We start from the raw sequence: 19,644 nt of genomic DNA on the forward strand, positions 1-19,644 counted from the left end.
CCACTCCAGGTGTTCTTGCCAAAGTCTGGGAATGTATTACTTGTTATTAACAACCTTCTCACCTCCCCATAATGACTCAATTGTTTAGTGAATTTAAAAGCAGTATGAGTTAGAAAAACAATAATGAAGTCTACTTACGTGGAAATATTGAAGCAATGTGACTTAGCTGGAAAATATTGATTCTTTTTTCTATTTATGTAACATGAAATGGAGGTAGTTACTAGAATTAAAACACCGCTTTTGTAGTTTTAGAAGAAATTGTGAAATACGTCGAAATGGGCAAAAGATATTACTGAGTATTCTTTCAGTGGAGTGTTGGGCGTTATATAAAGGACCCTCTAACTTTCTTTGATTTTATAGTCTATATGTCTTAGATTTTCTTTACTAAACTATTTTACAGCTCTGTAAGCTGCAGAAAATGACATTAGTACAAATGGATCTTGGTCATTGAAATGCAAATGAATTTGTCTGTAGTGCTACAATTGTCACAATATAGAAAAGATAGTTTCAAATATTAATTGTATTGCCCTATAGGAGATTAGTTTTGCATTTATTAGTAACTTCATTTCCTCCTCTCTATTTATACACATATTTATGTTTATGTGGATTATAATAATATATATAATTATTATATATGTAAATAATTAGGTTGTCATTTGACCCGGTTTTTATATCTTACTGGTTTTCCTTATTAATTAATGACTTAAAAACACGAAGACATGTTCATTTACATTTGAGAGTCATGATTTCACCTTCTCGAAATGATAATTTAGCATAGTCTTTTCAAGATCATACAAGGTTTTCCTGCCTGAAACAGCCAAGGGCATTGTTTCAGGGGTAGGAGTCCTGCTTCCTCAAATAATACTAAAACTGAACTTTTGGATTTATTGTAAAAAATATTTGCTCCTTGAGGCCTTAAGGCAGCCAAACTCTGAGGCTGCAGTTCATGAAACATATTCTAACAAAGATGTCTGGTCAAAACACTACCATTCTTCCTCGTAGAACATCCCGGCATGTGAGATCCTGTCTACATGACCAAATTGTGATGGAAAGGACTCATGTCATTCCTGCTCAGCACAGCCTACATATGCACAGCTGAGGAAAGAGCTTTCCAATTTGACGAGGAAAATGTAGAGCATAGCTCCGAAGGCCAAGCCTTCTATGAACTTCATGCTCACCTGCAAAATTTTCCTGTGAAGTTTCCAAAACAACGGCAAGAATAGCCATTGGTGTCGCTGATGCAGGTGGCCCCATTTGCACACTGGTGACTCTGGCAATTGTCTATATCCATTTCACAGTTCACACCGGTGAATCCAGGCTCACACCTGCAGTGATAGGCTGCCACTCTGTCGGAGCAGTTGCCATGGATACAGGGGTTTGAAAAGCATTCATCGATGTTGAGTTCACAGCGTGTCCCTGACCATCCCAAGGGACATAAGCAGTGATAAGAGCTATAGATGTCTTCACAATTTCCTCCATGCAAACAGGGGTTGGAGTTGCAGGCATTTAACTGCAAACAGCCAGTAACCACTGAATTTATAGAGATTTTGAGAAACTGCTCTTCTTGGGGTTTATTAGTGAAACCATGAACATTTTCAAAGTAAGAGAGATAAATGCCACTGATTTCTATTGTACTGAGACACCCTTTCAGGCCCTGTGTATTGCCAACAGCTCGGTCACCCACATAAATGTCTGTATCATCCTTCAGGAAGTTGAGGCTTCCAGTAGCAACTGCACTGGTCACAAAAGGTGCTTGGTTATCCACTTCCATTTGCCACCTGGAGGCCTGGGCCAGTGGGTCTGTCATGGAAAGAGTCACTTGGTGCCATATGCCATCATTCACGGACTGCATACTTGTAAGACTCAACATATAAAAACTGTTGTCACTTTGCAATTGAAATAACAGTCTGGAATCTTGAATGCTAATATTAAGAAATCCAGGCTCCTTCTCTGCGTGCAATATGACCACATTTGCATCCCTTGTTCTGAAACCAAATGTGATATTGGTGAGTTCTCTGGTAATATTCCCATTGCTCCTGAATAATATTTCACTGCTTTGTGCATTAAAAACAGCATTTGCAATACCTAAAGAGAGAAGGCAACACCAATCAGCAACTTTATAAAATCTGTCATGTTGGCTTCATTACCTTTATTAATATTAATGATCATCCTGTTACTACCATCATGTATTGATTTCTTGATATGTGCTAGGCACTGTGCTGGTTCTTTTTATATTATTTCTAATACAGAATTCTGGAGCAAAAGTTTATTATCATCATCATCATCATCATCACCCTCATTTTATAAAAGGAGATATTGAGACTCATAGAAGTTAAATAATCTTTTCATAGTCATGTGGCTAATAAATAAGAAGACCAGAACGCCAGAACTGGACGGTTTGATACCGAAACCCAAAACTACATTTCTTTTCCATCGAAAAGAGGCTACATGTTGAAACAATGTCTAAGAAAGGTGACAATGAATGGGACCCAATGCGCAACGAGAAGTGGACCTTGGATGGGGTGTTGGAAAAACCTACCCTTGTTCACTTGAGTAGAGAAAACCCAGTTCTCCACCTCCTGGGTGGTCTCCTTTCCTCTCACATGACCTCCACATTCACAGCACTTCTGACATCAGATGTGTGGGGCTTTCCCCCCACCAAGAGATTCTGTGCCTCATCATTTTCCCTCCCTTTTGGTTGTTTCCCATCAGCATGGAAATACACTGTAACTGCTCCAATCTTACAAAATAAAAAATTATGCAAGACCCAAAAGCACTACTCACCTCCCCCTCACCCCACTGTTTCTTTAATTCCCTATCCCTTTCCCAGCACATCTTCTCCAAATAGTTCTATATTCTCATTGTCTCCATTTTCTCATCTCCTGTTTTCTTTTTAGTTACATGCCACTTGGCTTTTGGTGCCAGTCACTTCACTGAAGCCACTCTTGTCAAAGTCACAATGACCTCTGGGTTACTCAATGTAGTGGTCAATTCTTGATTCTCACTTTCTGGCGCTCTTTGGTAAAGATTGACCTTAAAATGCTGTCTTTGCCTCAATTGTGGGGCACCACAGCCAACTGCCAACTTTTTTGATATAGACTATTCCTTTTGTTTGTTTGTTTGTTTGTTTGTTTGTTTATTGAGACAGAGAGAGAGGGAGAGAGAGAAACCTTGAGCGAAAAATGGGCCTCGATCTTGATCTCACAAACTGTGAGATTACGACCTGAAACAAAGTCTAGAGTTGGATGCTTCATCGACTGAGCCATCCAGGAACCCCAGATTTAGGCTATTCGAATTACTTCTCTGTGTCTATGCTTCTACATTCTGCAGATCAATAGAGCAATCACTCCTTAGCTCAAGACCTCCTTTGGTTACCATCGCATCTAGAAAGACATCCTAAATCCTAAACGTGGCCTGCAAGAGTGTCTGTGATCTGACTCTTGATTAACTATTCAATTCCATTTGCTAGCACCCTCTTCCTTATTCACGTGCTACAGCCACAAAAACTTCTTGCCATTCTTTGAAGACATCAAACTTGTTCCCAAATCAGGCTTTTTACTTGCTGTTACATATACTTGGAGTATTCCTTCCCCAGATCTTCCCATACATGGCTTTTCCTCAACATATGTGCTCAAATTTCACCTCCTCTGGGAAGCTTTCCCTGACTGTCCACCTTAAAATAGCTCCTTCCCTGTAGTCACCCTGTTCCATTAACTCCTACTTTATTTTCTTCACAGCATTTATAACTATTTGAAATTATGTTGTTCATTTGCCTACTTGTTCTTTGACTTTCTTTCGGAACTAGAACATGAGCTTTATGAGATCAGGGACCTTCTCTATTTAGATTATCACTAAATCTCAATGCCTAGAACATTTGCCAGATATATAGTAGGTAAATTGTACCAAATAAATAATCTGTAAAAATAACTCCTTCATCCTCCATTCTGTAAAGTGAGATAATGATTAGAAATGACTGCAGGAGAAAATTCAAGTGTTACCATTCAAGTGTACAATTCAAATATATTATTTGGATTAAAATTTCACTTGGTTTTATAACTTTTGACTGTTGTGTTTTTCCCACCAACAAAGTTTGGGGTTGGGATTAGGGAGTAAAGGAGCAACAAGTGTCTTATTCCATGTTTTTAAATAAATATTAAAATAACAAATCTCATTAGCTCTCCAACTCCTACAGGACGAATACTGTCTACAATGCTAAAGAAATTCATTTTACTAACACCGTGGAGCACACTGAAATCACTCCTCATCTGGGTGAAATCACAATACACATAACAATATTTGTATTTCACGTTTTTTTTGGGGGGGGAACTTTATCATAAGAACACACACCTGTATATAAGATGGGTTGTAAATTTTAAAGTCTTGGTTTTTTTGATAGGATGCCCTACAGGCAAACTCAGGGTGATGCATGAGCTATGCTCTCCAGAGTATGTTATTCTATTAGGCCTAATCTTCTCAATATATCTTACTTGAAAGAAAATACAATAGGGTCATAAGATCACATAAAATTAAAATTACATAAAGTAGCAGAAGCATGTTCTAGGGTTCACACCTGTCAATTAGTAAAAACTCACCCCTCCTATTGATTTACATTTTCTTCCTTCATTAAGGTAAGTCATGCTTTTAAAACATGTTGAGACTTTTTGGGAAATCAGAGGCAAACTTTCTACTCTTTCTGTAGTGGGCATGCAGTAGCAATGAAGATTCACTTCACTCCTTTCTGATGCAGCGTGTCCAAATCCTAAACTGCTTTACATCAAAACGAAGACAATATACACCAGGGGTATGGTTCTTGGTCTGCACTGTTTTTAGCAATCCTATTCTTTTTTCCCTGTGAAAATACTCCAAACGATTCAAACCCTTTTGTAGAACATAACTGGGTCCAAGACCTTTAATATTTCTATCAAACAATTAACAATAAAATTCATAATACATTATTTTAAATAAGCAGTTCAGAGATAGAACAATGGAAAGGTTGCATTTAAACTTTGGTGTCATGGGGCGCCTGGGTGGCTCAGTCGGTTGAGCGTCCGACTTCGGCTCAGGTCATGATCTCACGGTTTGTGGGTTCAAGCCCCGCGTCGGGCTCTGTGCCAACAGCCTGGGGCCTGCTTCGGATTCTGTGTCTCCCTGTCTCTCTGCCCCTCCCCTGCTCATGCTCTGTCTCTCTCTGTCTCAAAAATAAATAAAACATTAAAAAAATTAAAAAGAAATAAATAAACTTTGGTGTCATATTAGAAACCAAATAGCATTCTTTATGCCAACTCATCATACTTTATATAGCATATATATCTGCCTTACTATACCATAATTCAGTTATGTATATTTAAAATATGAAACATGTAACTATATTTATTCTAGAAAACTTTCCCAAGTATATACATATAGTATAACACATTTCATATATTCTTTAAATATGTCTTGACAATACAGAAACAGGGGCGCCTGGGTGGCTCAGTTGGCTGAGCGTTGGGCTCTTGACTTTGGCTCAGGTTGTGATCCCATGGTTGTGGGATAAACCCCGTGTTGGGACTAAAGGTTCTCTCTCTCTCCCTCTGCTCCTCTCCCCTGCTCACGCTCTCTCTCTCTAAAATAAAAAATAATGATAAAAAAAGAAAGAAAGAAATACAGAAACAGAAAAGTAAACATATTCTCTTTTCCTCAGTTGCTGCAGCTCAGTCTAAACAGACTGTTGTTGAAATAAATTTGAGGTCAAACTATTCTCTGGTTCCATTCCATTATTTTAGTGCAATGTTTTCCAAGGTGATATATATCACTTAAAGTCTGGAGCATTTAAGTGAAATACTGAGTCCACTTGAAGAAAAATAATGTCCTTTTATTCATTTAGCAAATACTTATTGACAACATCCTATATGTTTGGCACTCTTCTAAGTGCTGAGAATAATGTGAGAAGCCAGATAGGAAATTTCCTTCCCTTGAAATGTATATTCCAGTGAGGAAAGGGATGATGAACAAGTAAACAAGTACATATACAACAGAACATGAAAGAATCATAAGAGATATGAAGAAAAATAAAGCCAGATAGGAGGACATTTGGGTTGGAACCTGACTGAAATGATGAAGACCACCTTCCCAAGCTCTGAGTTGAGCGAATTCAAGACACGGGTAGGGTGTGATGGCCCCTGATGGAATGGGGTAGAAGAATAAACGGGGTAAGACATCAGAGGCAGATTGAGGACACCTCTTTCAAGAGTTTATCATGTTATAAAAGGAAGCAAAAAATGGGATGGTAGCTGGTGGCGATGGAGGGTGGCCAAGGGAAATTTGTTGTAATGAGGAAATTTGGCAGTGTGTTTATACGCTGACAGAGATGTTAATGGTGCTGAAGAGCAAGGGAAAAATTCCAGAAGCAAAATCTTCAGATAAAGGGAAGAGACTAGAATTCAGTGCAAACACGAAGATTTGCTGTTACTGATTAGACCGCATTATTTGATGTAGGAAAGGAGAGAAAATATAAATAATAGTGTGGTGAGTATGTAGAAATGTCAAAATCGTGAATATAGTATTCAAATTCGGTAACATTTGGAAAACCATGGTCTTTAGTACTGAAGATGGTCAAGAAAACATTTCAGATGGAGGAAAATACTCAGAAAACAACAGAATGCCTACTGTGTTTCATTGTTTATACTTAAGGTTAAAAATCATCACATACACACACACACACACACACACACACACACACACACACAAACTTTTAGATGTTTTATCCCCATTTTACAGAGAAAGCTTTAGATTAGGGAGATCGGGTCAACTGCCTGAGGCCTCATAGTTAACAAAAGTCCATGAGCTTGCACTAGGACTTTATTCTGTATTCCCAATAAGGAAAGGAGAGCCAAATATTACTTGGTTAATTTCTTCAGAAATTAGCCTTAAATCATCAAGTACCTAGGTTTGGTGTTGCTCTGACCTCCATTTACTCCCCACCCCTCCCCTCCCTGCCCTCAGGGGCAGGATGGGGCATGAAGCCAATCTGGATATTATTATTATATTAGGTTTATTGTACTACTCAAGTCAGGGAGAAAGAGCCACAGGTTTCCTTGAGAAGCAGGTTCTTTTCCTGGGTTGCCTCGTGGAAGTGAAATACCCAATTGGATGGATGATAACTTTAAGCTCTACCTACATTCAAATCCTCGAGGCACCAACTGGCACTGGGCTTTGGGAGGACACGGGCTGAGCTGACACCACTGAACTTCCTCGCAGGCTTTCCCAGCTGTGTTCGCAGGGCAGGAACATGAGAAGTCATCCCACAGGGAATAGCAAACACCTCCATTGTGACAGGGGTTGGACTGAGGAGACAAGAAATCAAAGGTATAAAAAACTCTGGCAACTAAATATGGAAACGGTAAAGGCAAGACCCCATAGCTGTTATTTTTACATCTTCACATCGTGAAGTTTTTATATTCATTGGGTTATCAAATGGAATAAAACTTACTGCTACCATTGCCAACTCTTTTCTGAAGGAGAAATGGGGAGAGAAAGAAACAGAAGGAGATGAAATGAGAACTAGAAACGACATGGCACTGGTTTTCTACAACACAAAGAGGATTTTAAAAGGTATAATAACATTCTATGGAATTTCCAAATTACCAGGCATTTTCAATCACACCAATTACCATTTGAGGTAGAGGTTATTACTTCTCTTTTTACTAATGAGGAAAACACCTTCCTGTTACTCAAGATTTTAGTAAGAAGTGAAACTTGGTACCTAGATCCTCTGGGTCCAGATACAGTGACCTCTTCAGTTGCCCTGCCTCTCAATCAAAAACATACTATTATTATTTGAGTTCTTAAACGATTTCTCATAAAATACTCAAAGTTAAAGTATTTAAGAGAGAATTTCTAAGAGCTGAGACTATATTTATCCCATTCCCACTGTTAAGATGTGATTTTGGCTAGTTACATAGGCTATCTAAACTTCAGTTTCCTTATCTGTAAATAACATAAATGGGGCTAACACAGCAGTCCTTCCACAGAATTAAGTGGGTTCATCTATGTAAAATAGTACCTGGCATTTTGGAAGTGCTCGTCTAGTAATGTTAAGATGATTCATTTTTTTACATTTAGAAGTAAGCCCAGTGCATGGCAATAGTCAAGCTCAATAAACGTTCAACAGATATAAATGTGTTTCCTTCTTTTTCTTTGAAAGGTCATGTAGAGCTGACAAGTTCATATATTTAAATAGCTTTTGGAAGAGCATACAAAATACAAAGGAAGTAAAACATAGGTTCTGGGAAAATCGATTTCAGAGAATTTCAAATCCAACTACCAGAAGGAAACTACCTACCACTCAGGGTTTGTGTTGTTGTTGCTGTTGACTTAATAGTAGTTCCAAACAATGGTTGTTGGGCATTTAATATAAAGTTAATGATCTCTTCCACAATGAGTTAATCCAGTTAAACTTCTGGGATGCCATTAAGAGTTTGGGAATTAAAATACTGTTATCCTTAGGTAGTTTGGTTGTTGTGGTAGTAGAAGCACGTGTCTAGAGTTATTTTGGATGATTAAATAGACCATGATGCCAACAAGGTCAAGGTGATTTTTTTAATGGCTCAATATAAATCCCCAGTATTGCTGAAAAAATATTTATGAAGTTTTATTCTGTGGCTGGTGAGTCAGTAACATTATCTTCACATGCAAAGAATGGTTATAATAAATTATTTAATGAAACAATTTAGCACACAATATAGACATAGTTGGTTTGAATAATCCTACCTTGCACATGTTGTCTCCAGGACAGCCTTGGGTCACATTGACAAGAACTGGATTGTGGGATGCATTGTTTGTTGAATTTGGGAAGAATTCAAGATTTTGGTTGTTTAATCTTATATCTTGGATACAGCCTTTGAAGAAACCACCTTTAGCTTCAGTCTCTTGTATGTCAGGCAGGCCACCAATGTAGATGACATCTCCTTTTTGGATTTTCCATGTAGGGGCAGAAATAAATCCTAGGTTTCGTGAAGACTGGTATAGTTCAATTTTATTTGGCTTGATTTTCAAAGATATCAAGTGGGCATTTCCATCACTAAGAACAAATTTTACTACTAATTTGGAAGAACCTGGATGTAGCATTGCTAGTCTGCCATGCTCTAGCCAAACACGGATGTATTGATAAGTCCTGTTTTCCAAAGCTAGAAGTAAGCCTGATGGTCGATGTGTTCGAACAAACATGGAGATGGTGAAGTTGTCTCCATAACTCTTGTCAAGATTAAAAACAGCATATCCAGTGGAATCATCCTGGCCAAATCTGCCTGCTACATACTCTTCAGTGTCAAAATAGAGGAGGAGAAACAAAGAAGAAACATTTTAAGACTCACAAGTAAGAAGGGCCAGAAGATGAAAATACACACACACAAACACATACATATTTTTTACAATTTGACCCCTTTTCTGGAAACTTCCAAATTTACTGAAATTTACTGAGTTTACTGAGTTTTCTAAAAATAACTACATTTTGGTTTGGAGTTTATAGCCAAGGCCCATTGATTACAGAAGAGAAAGATCTCTGTGACAATAAACCTAAGAACCTCTCCTTTACTGCCTTAAAATGCTGGGGCTTAATGGTAGAATTTCAGATACTACTATCTTCCAACTTGGTGGAAGAAATTCAGAGAAAATGAGCTCTTCCTGTAACATCTCTAAGCAGACTGTTCAGGAGGCTATCATCTTTGCTATTTGAGGACATACTGAAGCAAATGTCATTAAATCGAATCAATCTTTCTAAAGAAAGAAATCAAGAATTAGATTCACAAATCCTCCTTGGGAATGATACTCCAAATAATAATAAAAGGCAAAGGAGTTGAACAGAGAAGTCTTCCTTCTATGGTCCTGGTTGGCAGAGGCATGGGAGATAGACAAGTAGGGGGCAAAGCTGAGCACTGAACTCACCAAGAATTTCATGTGGTCAAAGAAGTTATTAATGCACGAATGTGTCAATATTATTGGTGTACATCAAATGAAGCAAACTCTTGAGATGTATAAAAATGAACCCTTACCTGCCAAAATATTGATATTTAGGCACTAAAGTCCCTGTCTTCTTAAAGCCTAGTTGGCAGTTGCAGACCAGACACAGATAAAGAAACAAACGATATGGTATGTCAGATAAATAAATAAATATAAATCAGGTAAGGACAGGGAATAGGGAGTGCTGGGGGTAGGAGCAGAACTGGAATTTTTTAATAGAGTAGTCAGAGAAGTACTCTCTTAGAAGATAACATTTGAACAAAACCTCCAAGAATGTAGAGATATTTTTGCAGAAATTCAAGAGAGAATTAATGGTGGCTTGGGTCAGTGGTAATGGTGAAGGTGATGAGAAGTAGTCGGATTTTGGAAATATTTTGAAGGTAGAATCAACCTGATTTTCTAAGGCAAGTTCATCTCCAAGGTTTTTTTGCCTAACCAACTAGAAGCATTAAATTTCCATTCGCGCAATGAAAAGAAAACAGGAGGAGGGCACCTGTATGGCTTAGTTGAGTGGCCAACTCTAGATTTCCGCTCAGGTCATGATCCCAGGGTCATGGGACTGAGCCCTGCATCAGACTCTGCGTGGAGCATGGAGCCTGCTTAAGTTTCTCTCTGTCTTTCTCTCTCCCTCTGCCCCTCTCCCCAGCTCATGCTCTCTCTTTCTCAAATAAAATTTTGTAAAAAAAAAAAAAAAGGAAAAAAAGAAAACAGGAGGAACATATTTGGGAGAAGAGTGGGAGTCTATATTAAATTTGAGATGTCCTATTGATATCCAGGTGAAAATGTCTACTAAGCAGTTAGATATAGAGGTGCAAGGGAGACATTCTGGGATAACTATAATAATTTTTGGATTTGTCAGTGTAATTAATGCTATTTTAAGCCACAGGACTAGATGAGATCACCAAGAAACAGTAAGAAACAACTTGGGGCAGTTTCTGGCAAGACGGAGTAAATGAGTTCTTCATTCCTAAACATGTGTAAGCAGGAGTTAGACCACTACCCTTGGCAGACACAAGAATTTAAAATATAGTCACTGAATAAAGTCCCTTCTATATCTAAGAAATTGCAATTCTAACAGGAGAAGATATTCAAAGTCCAGATGTATGGCTGAAGACACAACATATGTACATTGCCTCTACAAATCAAATATTCTGTAGAAGGCAAGAGGCCTTCATTCCGAACAATATCTTGGAAGCTCCATGTTCTTATACACAGCCAGCACAAGATATGCTGAGGCAACCTTCTATACAGTTCTGAGAACTAAGCTTTGAGAAACCCTTTCCAGAACTTCCCTTACTGAGACATTTAATTATTTTTAAAAGATCAATATGAAAATATTGGAAATCTCCATGTCATTCATGTTTAGTCAGCCGATTAAATCTATCCATTTCTGCTTGTTCATTGCAATGTGTACCATGATTGGGAAACATGGAAACAAGATCACGAACTGAATGAAGTTTGCCTTTGTAATTTTTAGCACCTCTCCTCCCTCTTGTACATATATGCACGATGATAGAAAGACTCCATGTTCTCATTACAGCTTGTAAGCCTCTTTTGTAACAAGAATAAGCTCCCCAGCAAATATCACAGATAACAGCAAATACAGAGTATTTTAGTTTTATGACTGAGGTGATATGAAAAATATAACTTTTCTTAAACTTATACCAAGAATCTGAAGAAAGAGAAGATTTTACAGAATTCCCTCCTTACGAAGACAATTTTTGAAGCCAAGCATTTTCATGAGGGTTAAACAGTTTCAAATAATGTAGGGGAATCAGGAAGCTGGGGGAGGTGGGGCAGGTAACCAATTCAGGAATTTGGTTTAAAAACATCATAACTTTCCAAGTTGGAAAAAATAAACTAAAGAAAGCCAGAACCCACTGGCTTGGCATCCCTTGAAACTATTTACCAGGACAGTTAGCATCACCATGGTCAGTATTAACCTCATGGGTCGCTGCATTTGGAAGCCAGTCAAAACGAGTCAGCATCTGTTTGTTATTTTGTATATGTAGTAAAAATATTGCCTTGGGTCAATTAATTTTTTCTTCAAAAAGTGAACATTGCCTCAGCATAATATCTCCTTTTCTCCTTAAAAAAATTCACAAAACAACTTGCCATTCTACTTAAAATATTACATCGAGCTAGTAGATGCCATACCTCATTGTCAAACAGGTCCATGATTTGTAATGAATATTGTGGTTAGGGGGGAGACCCATGAATAGTTTCTAATAACTCTTAGCCATTCATACATGGAATAGGGTAGAGGCTAAGACTGGTTTTAATTTTACTTCATATAAAGCAGAGAAGACTATTTACCAGATGTTGTCCTATTTCAAGCTGCTCTACAATCTTAGGGTAAATTACAGCTAAACTTCAAAGCAGTCTGTTGCAATTACCTCTCAGACATTTTCAAGGCATGATAATAATAATAAAAAGAAACAGGTATGTATTGATCACTATCAACAGCAGTCTTTGGAACGATGTTGGAAGTTAAGGAGTTTGAAATAATTTCAAGGTGTGATTTGGTAGAAAATTTAGATCAATTAGTGTATGGTCTCTCTAAAATTTCACTGTTGTTACCATCCACATCCACATTTTTCCCCCTTAGGATGCCTAGGCAGAATATCAGTTTTCTCCAATGCAGCCCTGGAAAATATACCTCCGAAAAAAACTGGTGGTCTATACAAATGCTAAGTGGTAGCATTATTTTGGAGCAAGTGTGAATCGAACAGAAAGGATAGTAAGGGAGTAAATATTTCCTAAGAGTCTACTATGCACAAGACATTGACTAGTTCCATGTCTAATGGTTTTTTCCCCCAAAAAGATTGTTTCTCTTTCAAATAGGTTTATAATAAATTTCTGACATGTAGCAAATGGTAAAATTGTAATAGCACTTTGTAAACTCATCAAGATGAAAACTCATTTAGATAGGAGCTCTCAGCTTATTTTTTTTTACTTCTCTGCATGAGTGCCCTGGCATCTAAAGAATTCACTCAAAATTAATTAATGCACATTACTAGCCTCTTCGTTTTTCTCATCAGTAGGCAACCAGAAGCAGAAGTACTGAGGGGTCATTATGTTTCCTAACAGGAGAAGCAGACTGGGTATTTTTGTTACTGCTCTGCTCTCAGGCATAGCATTCCTGGGTGCCCAGCCATCTCTCACCTCTCAGGCAATTCAGGCCTTTGTAGGGTCGGTAGCAATCACATTGGTAATTAAGCCACAAGTTGATGCAGCGTCCTCTATTTTGACAAGGTTGTCTTTCACACCAATCCTTTCTCACGCAGCCTGTCTTGACATTTAATGATGAGCTAGATGAAATGTTCCCTGGAGTAATATGATTTGAATCAATTTTAATGTCTTGGAGACAGCCTACAAATGAAGGTGTGGATGGTATATTATAGATGTTAAGCAGAGCAAGGCCATTGCTGCTCGTTTCCACCGGTAAACCACCCAAAAAGGAGTTTTGAAAAGCACATGTTGATTGATCGTTTTCAAATGGAGAAGGAGCTTTACTGATGCACTTCTCCTTACAAGAGTTGTCAAGTAAAGTAAGGGTCACAGCCTCTGCAAACATCACCTCCACTGAGTGCCATTCTCCATCACTGGTGTTATGGGAAATGTACAGGAGCACCTTTGACTGATTATTGGCTTGAATTGACAAGTGAACATAGCCACTTAGCAACTCCAGCATTATAAACATGTCCCCGTTGCCTCGGAAAAGTAGAAGTGCCATTGGCTGAACAGTCTGAAACTTGAGGGCTATGTTACAAACGAAGCCCTTGGCTGTAACTGGGCCACTTGTGATCCACAGGAAGCCATTGCCCTCAAAAGAAAGTGTGGTGACAATTTCACACAGCGATCCGGTAAAGCCAGAAGGACATAGGCAGCTGAATCCATGCTGGCCATTTTGGAAGTGAGGGATACATATTCCATTATTTAGACATTGGTGATGGGTACAGCCCAGGAAAAGATCAGAACAGTTCCTTCCTCCGTAAAATGTTCCTGACTGGTTATCAAATGGGCAATGGCAAGTATAATCGCCAGGCAAATTCTCACAAGTACCACCATTTTGGCAAGGGTTTGAAGAGCATTCATCAATGTCTTCTTCACAGTGGATTCCTGTTAAATAACAAAGAATACGTTGAAATTCCATATATTCAGATCAGAAATAGAAGTTTCACATAATGTTCATGTATAATCTCTGGAAGTGGAGAGCTAGTTTAGGCTTTTGACGTTAATGGAATAAAATGTGAATAGTTATTGAGGAAGCTAAAATTGATTATATCGTTCTGTGTACATTGTGCAGAGAAGTGCAGTCATGGGAGATCTTGAATTCTTCCTCCAGAAATAAGTTATTTGCCAAGTATAGTGGTTGACTCAAACCATTATTGTCAGACATTTTTGTGGAACTCAATATCATAAAAATGATAAAAGAGGAAAAGGTTGTTCTTGGCAGTGATGCTTGGTTCATACTATTTATTTGGGGACTCTATTCTCTGATATTGTTTATCCTGTCCTAGGCTGCTGATTTTACTCTATTGTACTTGAAATTGGTGATTTTGCCTTTTATCTTGTTTTTACCTCTTCATAATCCCTAAAACCAAAGTTTGCCAGATATATAGAAAGTCTAGACAACTCTCACCATGGGTAGTTTCTAAGGTGAACAGAAGCCCCCATTTCCTCCTTTCCATAAGTCTAGTATAAACCATGAAATACTTCCCATAACACTCTGTCTCATAGTTTTAACTTCACTTTCTTTTACTTTTTTCTGATTCCAAGTCAAAGAAAGATAATTAGAGAATTCTTAGAATTCATGTAATCAAAGTAGCAAGAAGAAATACACCTTTCAAGAGTGATGGCTATTGCTTTTCCTGTGAGGTTCAAATGAACAAACAGGTTAACAAAAATTGACGTGTGTGTATAGCACAGTATGGTTTCCCCAACACCTTCATCCACATAACGTATCTGTGCCTACCACGGTCTTCTGAGGTTTTCAGTGCAGATATTCTTAGCTCTCTTTCACAGAGGATACTGAGGCTTAGAAAGACTGAAGTCTAAACTCCAAAGCACTCCCAAATCTGGTTTCTGGGTTTTTAAAATCTAATCTGACACACTCCATTCTTTCACTGATAATTTAGTGTATTCTCATTTACTGTTATTACTAATGTGTGTTCTTATTTTCCCACTTAATTCCATGCCTAAATGTATGTGTTAAGAGTACAAAAATGTAAGATAACTTAAAATATTAAATATTAAAATTAAATTATAAAAATTTAATCAAAGACTCCTATATTGACAGGGTTAAAGATCTGAATCCCAGCTATGCTGTGAACAGGTTACATTTACTTTTGTGTCTCCATTTTCTCATCTACAAAATGGTGTTAATAGTAGTGCTTACCTCAGAGGGCTTTTAAATGATTGAATTCATCTCACATCATATAGGATGATCATATAACATGATCATAAGATGATCATAATATCGCTTGATATATAAGATGATCATAACATTCCTTGATATATAATACATTCTCAATAAGTGTTGGTTGTTATTAGAAAGTAATAAACAAAAGAAATACCCTCTAATGACAAAATTCAAAGAGTACTATAGTCATTGAGAGAGACTGTTTGGAAGGTGTGGGTATAGGGAGTGACCCACAAATTGCATAACTTTCCATAATGAGCATATTAGGCTAGAATCTCATTATATTGTGTTCTTCACAAAGGAAGGGATAATGTCTGTTTTATTCACCAAAATACATCTAAACCACAGCATAGTGCCTTGCTCACATTTGATACCTGGTACTTAATTTTTGAATCATTTAATTAATGATGACCTTTGTAGGGTGATTAAAGTATTTATAATGCATTTAATCTAATCCACTCCAAACCCTAAGGTGTTTTTTTTTTGGGCATATTTTCAGATGAATATATCCAATGTTTATCTTTGCCCACCGCCATTATGTATGCAATTTAGACTCTTGAAAGGATCCTGTTGTACTTACATTTTACACTACTTGGATTGCTTTCACACAATCTTTGTTAATCCAAATATATTTCAAGCTCCATAAAAAGAGTGAACGTCTTATAAACTCAATTAGAACCAGCCACCGCACTTTACAATGCTGAGCACATATGCGTTATGAAAAGCTTGATGAGCAGAAAAAATAAAACCAAATTGAACTGATTTGTTATGTCCTCATCCTTAGAGGTAAAAAAAAAACTGATATAGGAGATACATCCTAAAAGAGTGTTCTGATGCAAATTTAATTTAACTGAATTTATGAAGAGTCTAAACTTTTATATTAGAAGATATTTGACTTAAATTTGATTTTCACAGGATTTTGAGAACAAAAAAAAAATTCATCAGTAATCATTAATTAAGGAGACTATTGAACAAGTCATGGGTTATAATCAAAGCAAAATACTTTGTTTTTTTTTCCCCCACAGTGCCTTTAAACATTTAATTGAGGGAAGACTTTTCCTCCTTTGCTCTGTTCCTCCACCTGATGCACCAGAGACCCTGGGGGAAGCAGGCATTACCTCTCCTTTGACCAGCAGCTCCCACACTGCCGGTCCCCAACCCCTTCACTCTTGGTTTACTGAGACTGACTCCTTTATCAACTCTCTCCATTGGGGTTCCTTCACCTTCTGACAGAAGCCTATAGGACAGGATCTCTTTCATACTGACCACTGACTGATATTCCTACCATGATTTCCATGTGGGCCTTACAATTTGTGTGCCTTTGACCTGTGGTTGGAGGCGGGCACATTTACTTTCCAGTACAACAGGGCAGCACTTCTTTCTTTCTCTTTCCTGCTGCCTTAGGTGAAGAGTCACACCCTTTCTTCTGTAGATTCCTCAGAGAGCTGGAGAATCCAGTCTAAGTTGACCATTCTTGTGACCCCTTCTCCACATTTAGGTGAGACCAGATTTCTTCTTGAAGCGCCTCACTCTGCTTGGGGTTAAAATATAGCTTCCAACCCCCAAAACTGAGTGGTGGGGTACAAGTCACAGCACAGCAGCAAGACTCTCCAAAAAAGTCTCTTCACAGACTCATTCTTTTAAACTACCTCTCAAGAACTTTCACATATGCTTAAAATGCATAAACATTTCAAAGCCTGAAGCCTAGTATTTATTTTGACATTCTGCATTAGAGTCTTTCTCATAATTCACTTCAGTACCTCACAGAGACCGTATCTTGACCTCTTATTTGAAACTTCAATTTGTTGTTTTGTCAAATTTACAAATATCTACTCCGTGCCCTATCCTCACATAGGACTGCAAAGTAGAGGAGACAGACATGGCCTCGATATGCCTACAGTGATAATATTACATTATAATTACATTATAATAGCAGTACATATTTATGAAAATACATTGTACATAGTAGGTTCCCAATGAATGGTTAACATGTGAGGCTCAAATTCAGGCGACAGCAGAGAAGATCTATAAAGTTTTAGGGGAAATGCATTGAATCAGAAATAATCATAAGTCTTTAGCTATGAAAACTCAACATTGAACATAGTGATTACATATCTACCATATGTAAAATACTGTAGATAACATGAGGTAGTAACTTGTTCCTGTCCTCAATGAGTTTACTGAAGAAAACTTTGTAAAAAATGAAATGATAGTGTAAGACAACACTGAAGGGATTTCACTAAACAGTATATGATGAATTCCAAGTGAATTGTGTAAGCAGTAACTTAACAGTGATGATTCTCCCGAGGGAGATTTCTCCTCAGGCTAGGCTGGGCTAGGCAGGCTTGAAGGAGAAAGGATTTAATACAAGTTTTCAAGTATGGATCAGACTGACAAAAAGGTATGTGGAAATAACTGAATAAACAATAATTTATCATTGGAAAAGTATTTAGAGGTGATGGTGGATTTGTCAATCTAGTTGGCATGGAGAATTTATGTATAAAAAATTAAGTCAGAAAGATTAAAGATAGACTAGAGAAGCCCTGGGGATATATCATTTTTATTGTTTTGCTTTATTTATTTATGTGCTTGTTCATTTATTTTCCAAATGCAGTGGAGAAAAATGGGGAATTGTTGAATGAAACACCAACATGGTTTCTCATAAAGATCAGTGACACAAGGATTTGTCACAGAGTAAAACAAGAAGAAACCAGATACAAGAAGACACATAGACAGCTACTAAATTTGTCCACACCTAAGATTATCAGGGTCTGCTACAAGACATTTCAGTTCTTACAATTTACTGTCTTACCTTTTCATTTATCCTTGGTTAGCAAGTAAGTACAAATGTTAGTCCTTTCTTTTGTTGCTTATTGTACTTCTTTTTATGAGTCCTAAAGTTTACACATTTGATCTTCCGTACAATAACTACCAATAACATTTTTTTCCTTTAAATACAAGCAGAGAAGCTAGTTTCACATTTTACTATCATGAAAAATCCCCAAAAACAAGATAGGAGAGGAAACTTGTGTTAAGGTCAATAGTCTAAAGGAAATAAACAGAATTAGATATTAAAAGCAGAATAATGAGCAGTAGTCTATGCTTTTTGCCCTGTTTAAAATCAGTTCTATTAACATCTCCAATGTAAAATAAGATCGGAAATATTTATTGGATGAGCCCAACACAGTGAAAGTGGAAAAAAGATGGAAGCTTCTTTTATTGGCTACTGGACCACTGGCAAAGAACGAGATCTGCTGTCAATCAAGATAAAAGGATTAGGGATTACCTGTGTCATTCAGTCTTCCTAATTGGGTTTTAGTTGACAATGAATTGGTTATTTATGTCCATGTATTTATAGTATGAGATGGCTTGCTTGAAGTTTACTGTTATTTTGTTTATGTGAAGGCAGTTTATTTAATTAACTAAAACCTGTCACTTCATTTTATTTTTCTAAAGTCCTTTTAGTTTAGTGTCTAGCTCTATGATAAGACTGTATTTCAATGATATTCATGATAGGGAAACTTTTTACTACCTGTTATATCCCATATTTTCATCAGAACATATAATATTAATGGATCAAAGAGACACAGAGTTTGTTTAAGAAAAATATCTTTGACTATTAAAATGACTTTCGCTTTCATTCCCCTTTATTGAAAGTCACAGATAACGAAATATCTAATGAAAAATTATTTCTACAAAAAGTATAGACAAATAAGTAAGTTTCATCTTTCTCTATTGTAATTGACTTAGATTTTTTAATTTTAATAAATAGAAATCCAAGAAAAAATTAAGTATAAAGACGAAGGGCTCAGTGCATAAACATTTCCTTTACTCATTGTTTTAAGTAACTTTCTCTTACTCAAAAGTTCTAATTTTCATTTGATAGTAATATCTGTTATAGCATTAACATAAGTTTTTAAATAAACACCTTAAAGACTCTAACAATGACACCAATTAGCTCATACAAGTAACAAGAAAAGAGGGGGTTACCTATGAGCATCGCCATTAAAATGTGAAAGCCTTGTGTCTTGGATCCAAACATTTTTCTGGACCAAAAGAGAGATCCATCCAAACACCTACTGGGTTGACAAAGCCAGTTCCTGAAGATCTCATACCATTTGCAAAAGTGGGGGCATGTGTTTCAATGTCACCTTCTTTCTCTCAGGTGGAGTGTGAGGACTTAATCTTGACTAATTTCCTCCCCAAGCTGGATCACTGGG

At 37.2% G+C, this 19,644-nt stretch overlaps 1 protein-coding gene across 1 annotated transcript in view; it reads right to left on the bottom strand.

The window, feature by feature from the left end:
• CRB1 (crumbs cell polarity complex component 1) overlaps window positions 1–19,644 on the bottom strand; it is a 215,075-nt gene that overhangs the window by 40,565 nt on the left and 154,866 nt on the right. The window contains exons 6-9 of the mRNA XM_086694610.1: window positions 13,165–14,121; window positions 8,752–9,299; window positions 7,160–7,325; window positions 1,179–2,085 (exon numbers count right to left, since the gene is read on the bottom strand). Coding sequence (XP_086550736.1) covers window positions 1,179–2,085; window positions 7,160–7,325; window positions 8,752–9,299; window positions 13,165–14,121 — 2,578 coding nt within the window. The remainder of the gene's footprint in view (window positions 1–1,178; window positions 2,086–7,159; window positions 7,326–8,751; window positions 9,300–13,164; window positions 14,122–19,644) is intronic.

Source organism: Puma concolor, chromosome E4 (genome assembly GCF_028749965.1).
Source record: "Puma concolor isolate L17-30 chromosome E4, mPumCon1.1.hap2, whole genome shotgun sequence".
NCBI lineage: Eukaryota > Metazoa > Chordata > Mammalia > Carnivora > Felidae > Puma > Puma concolor.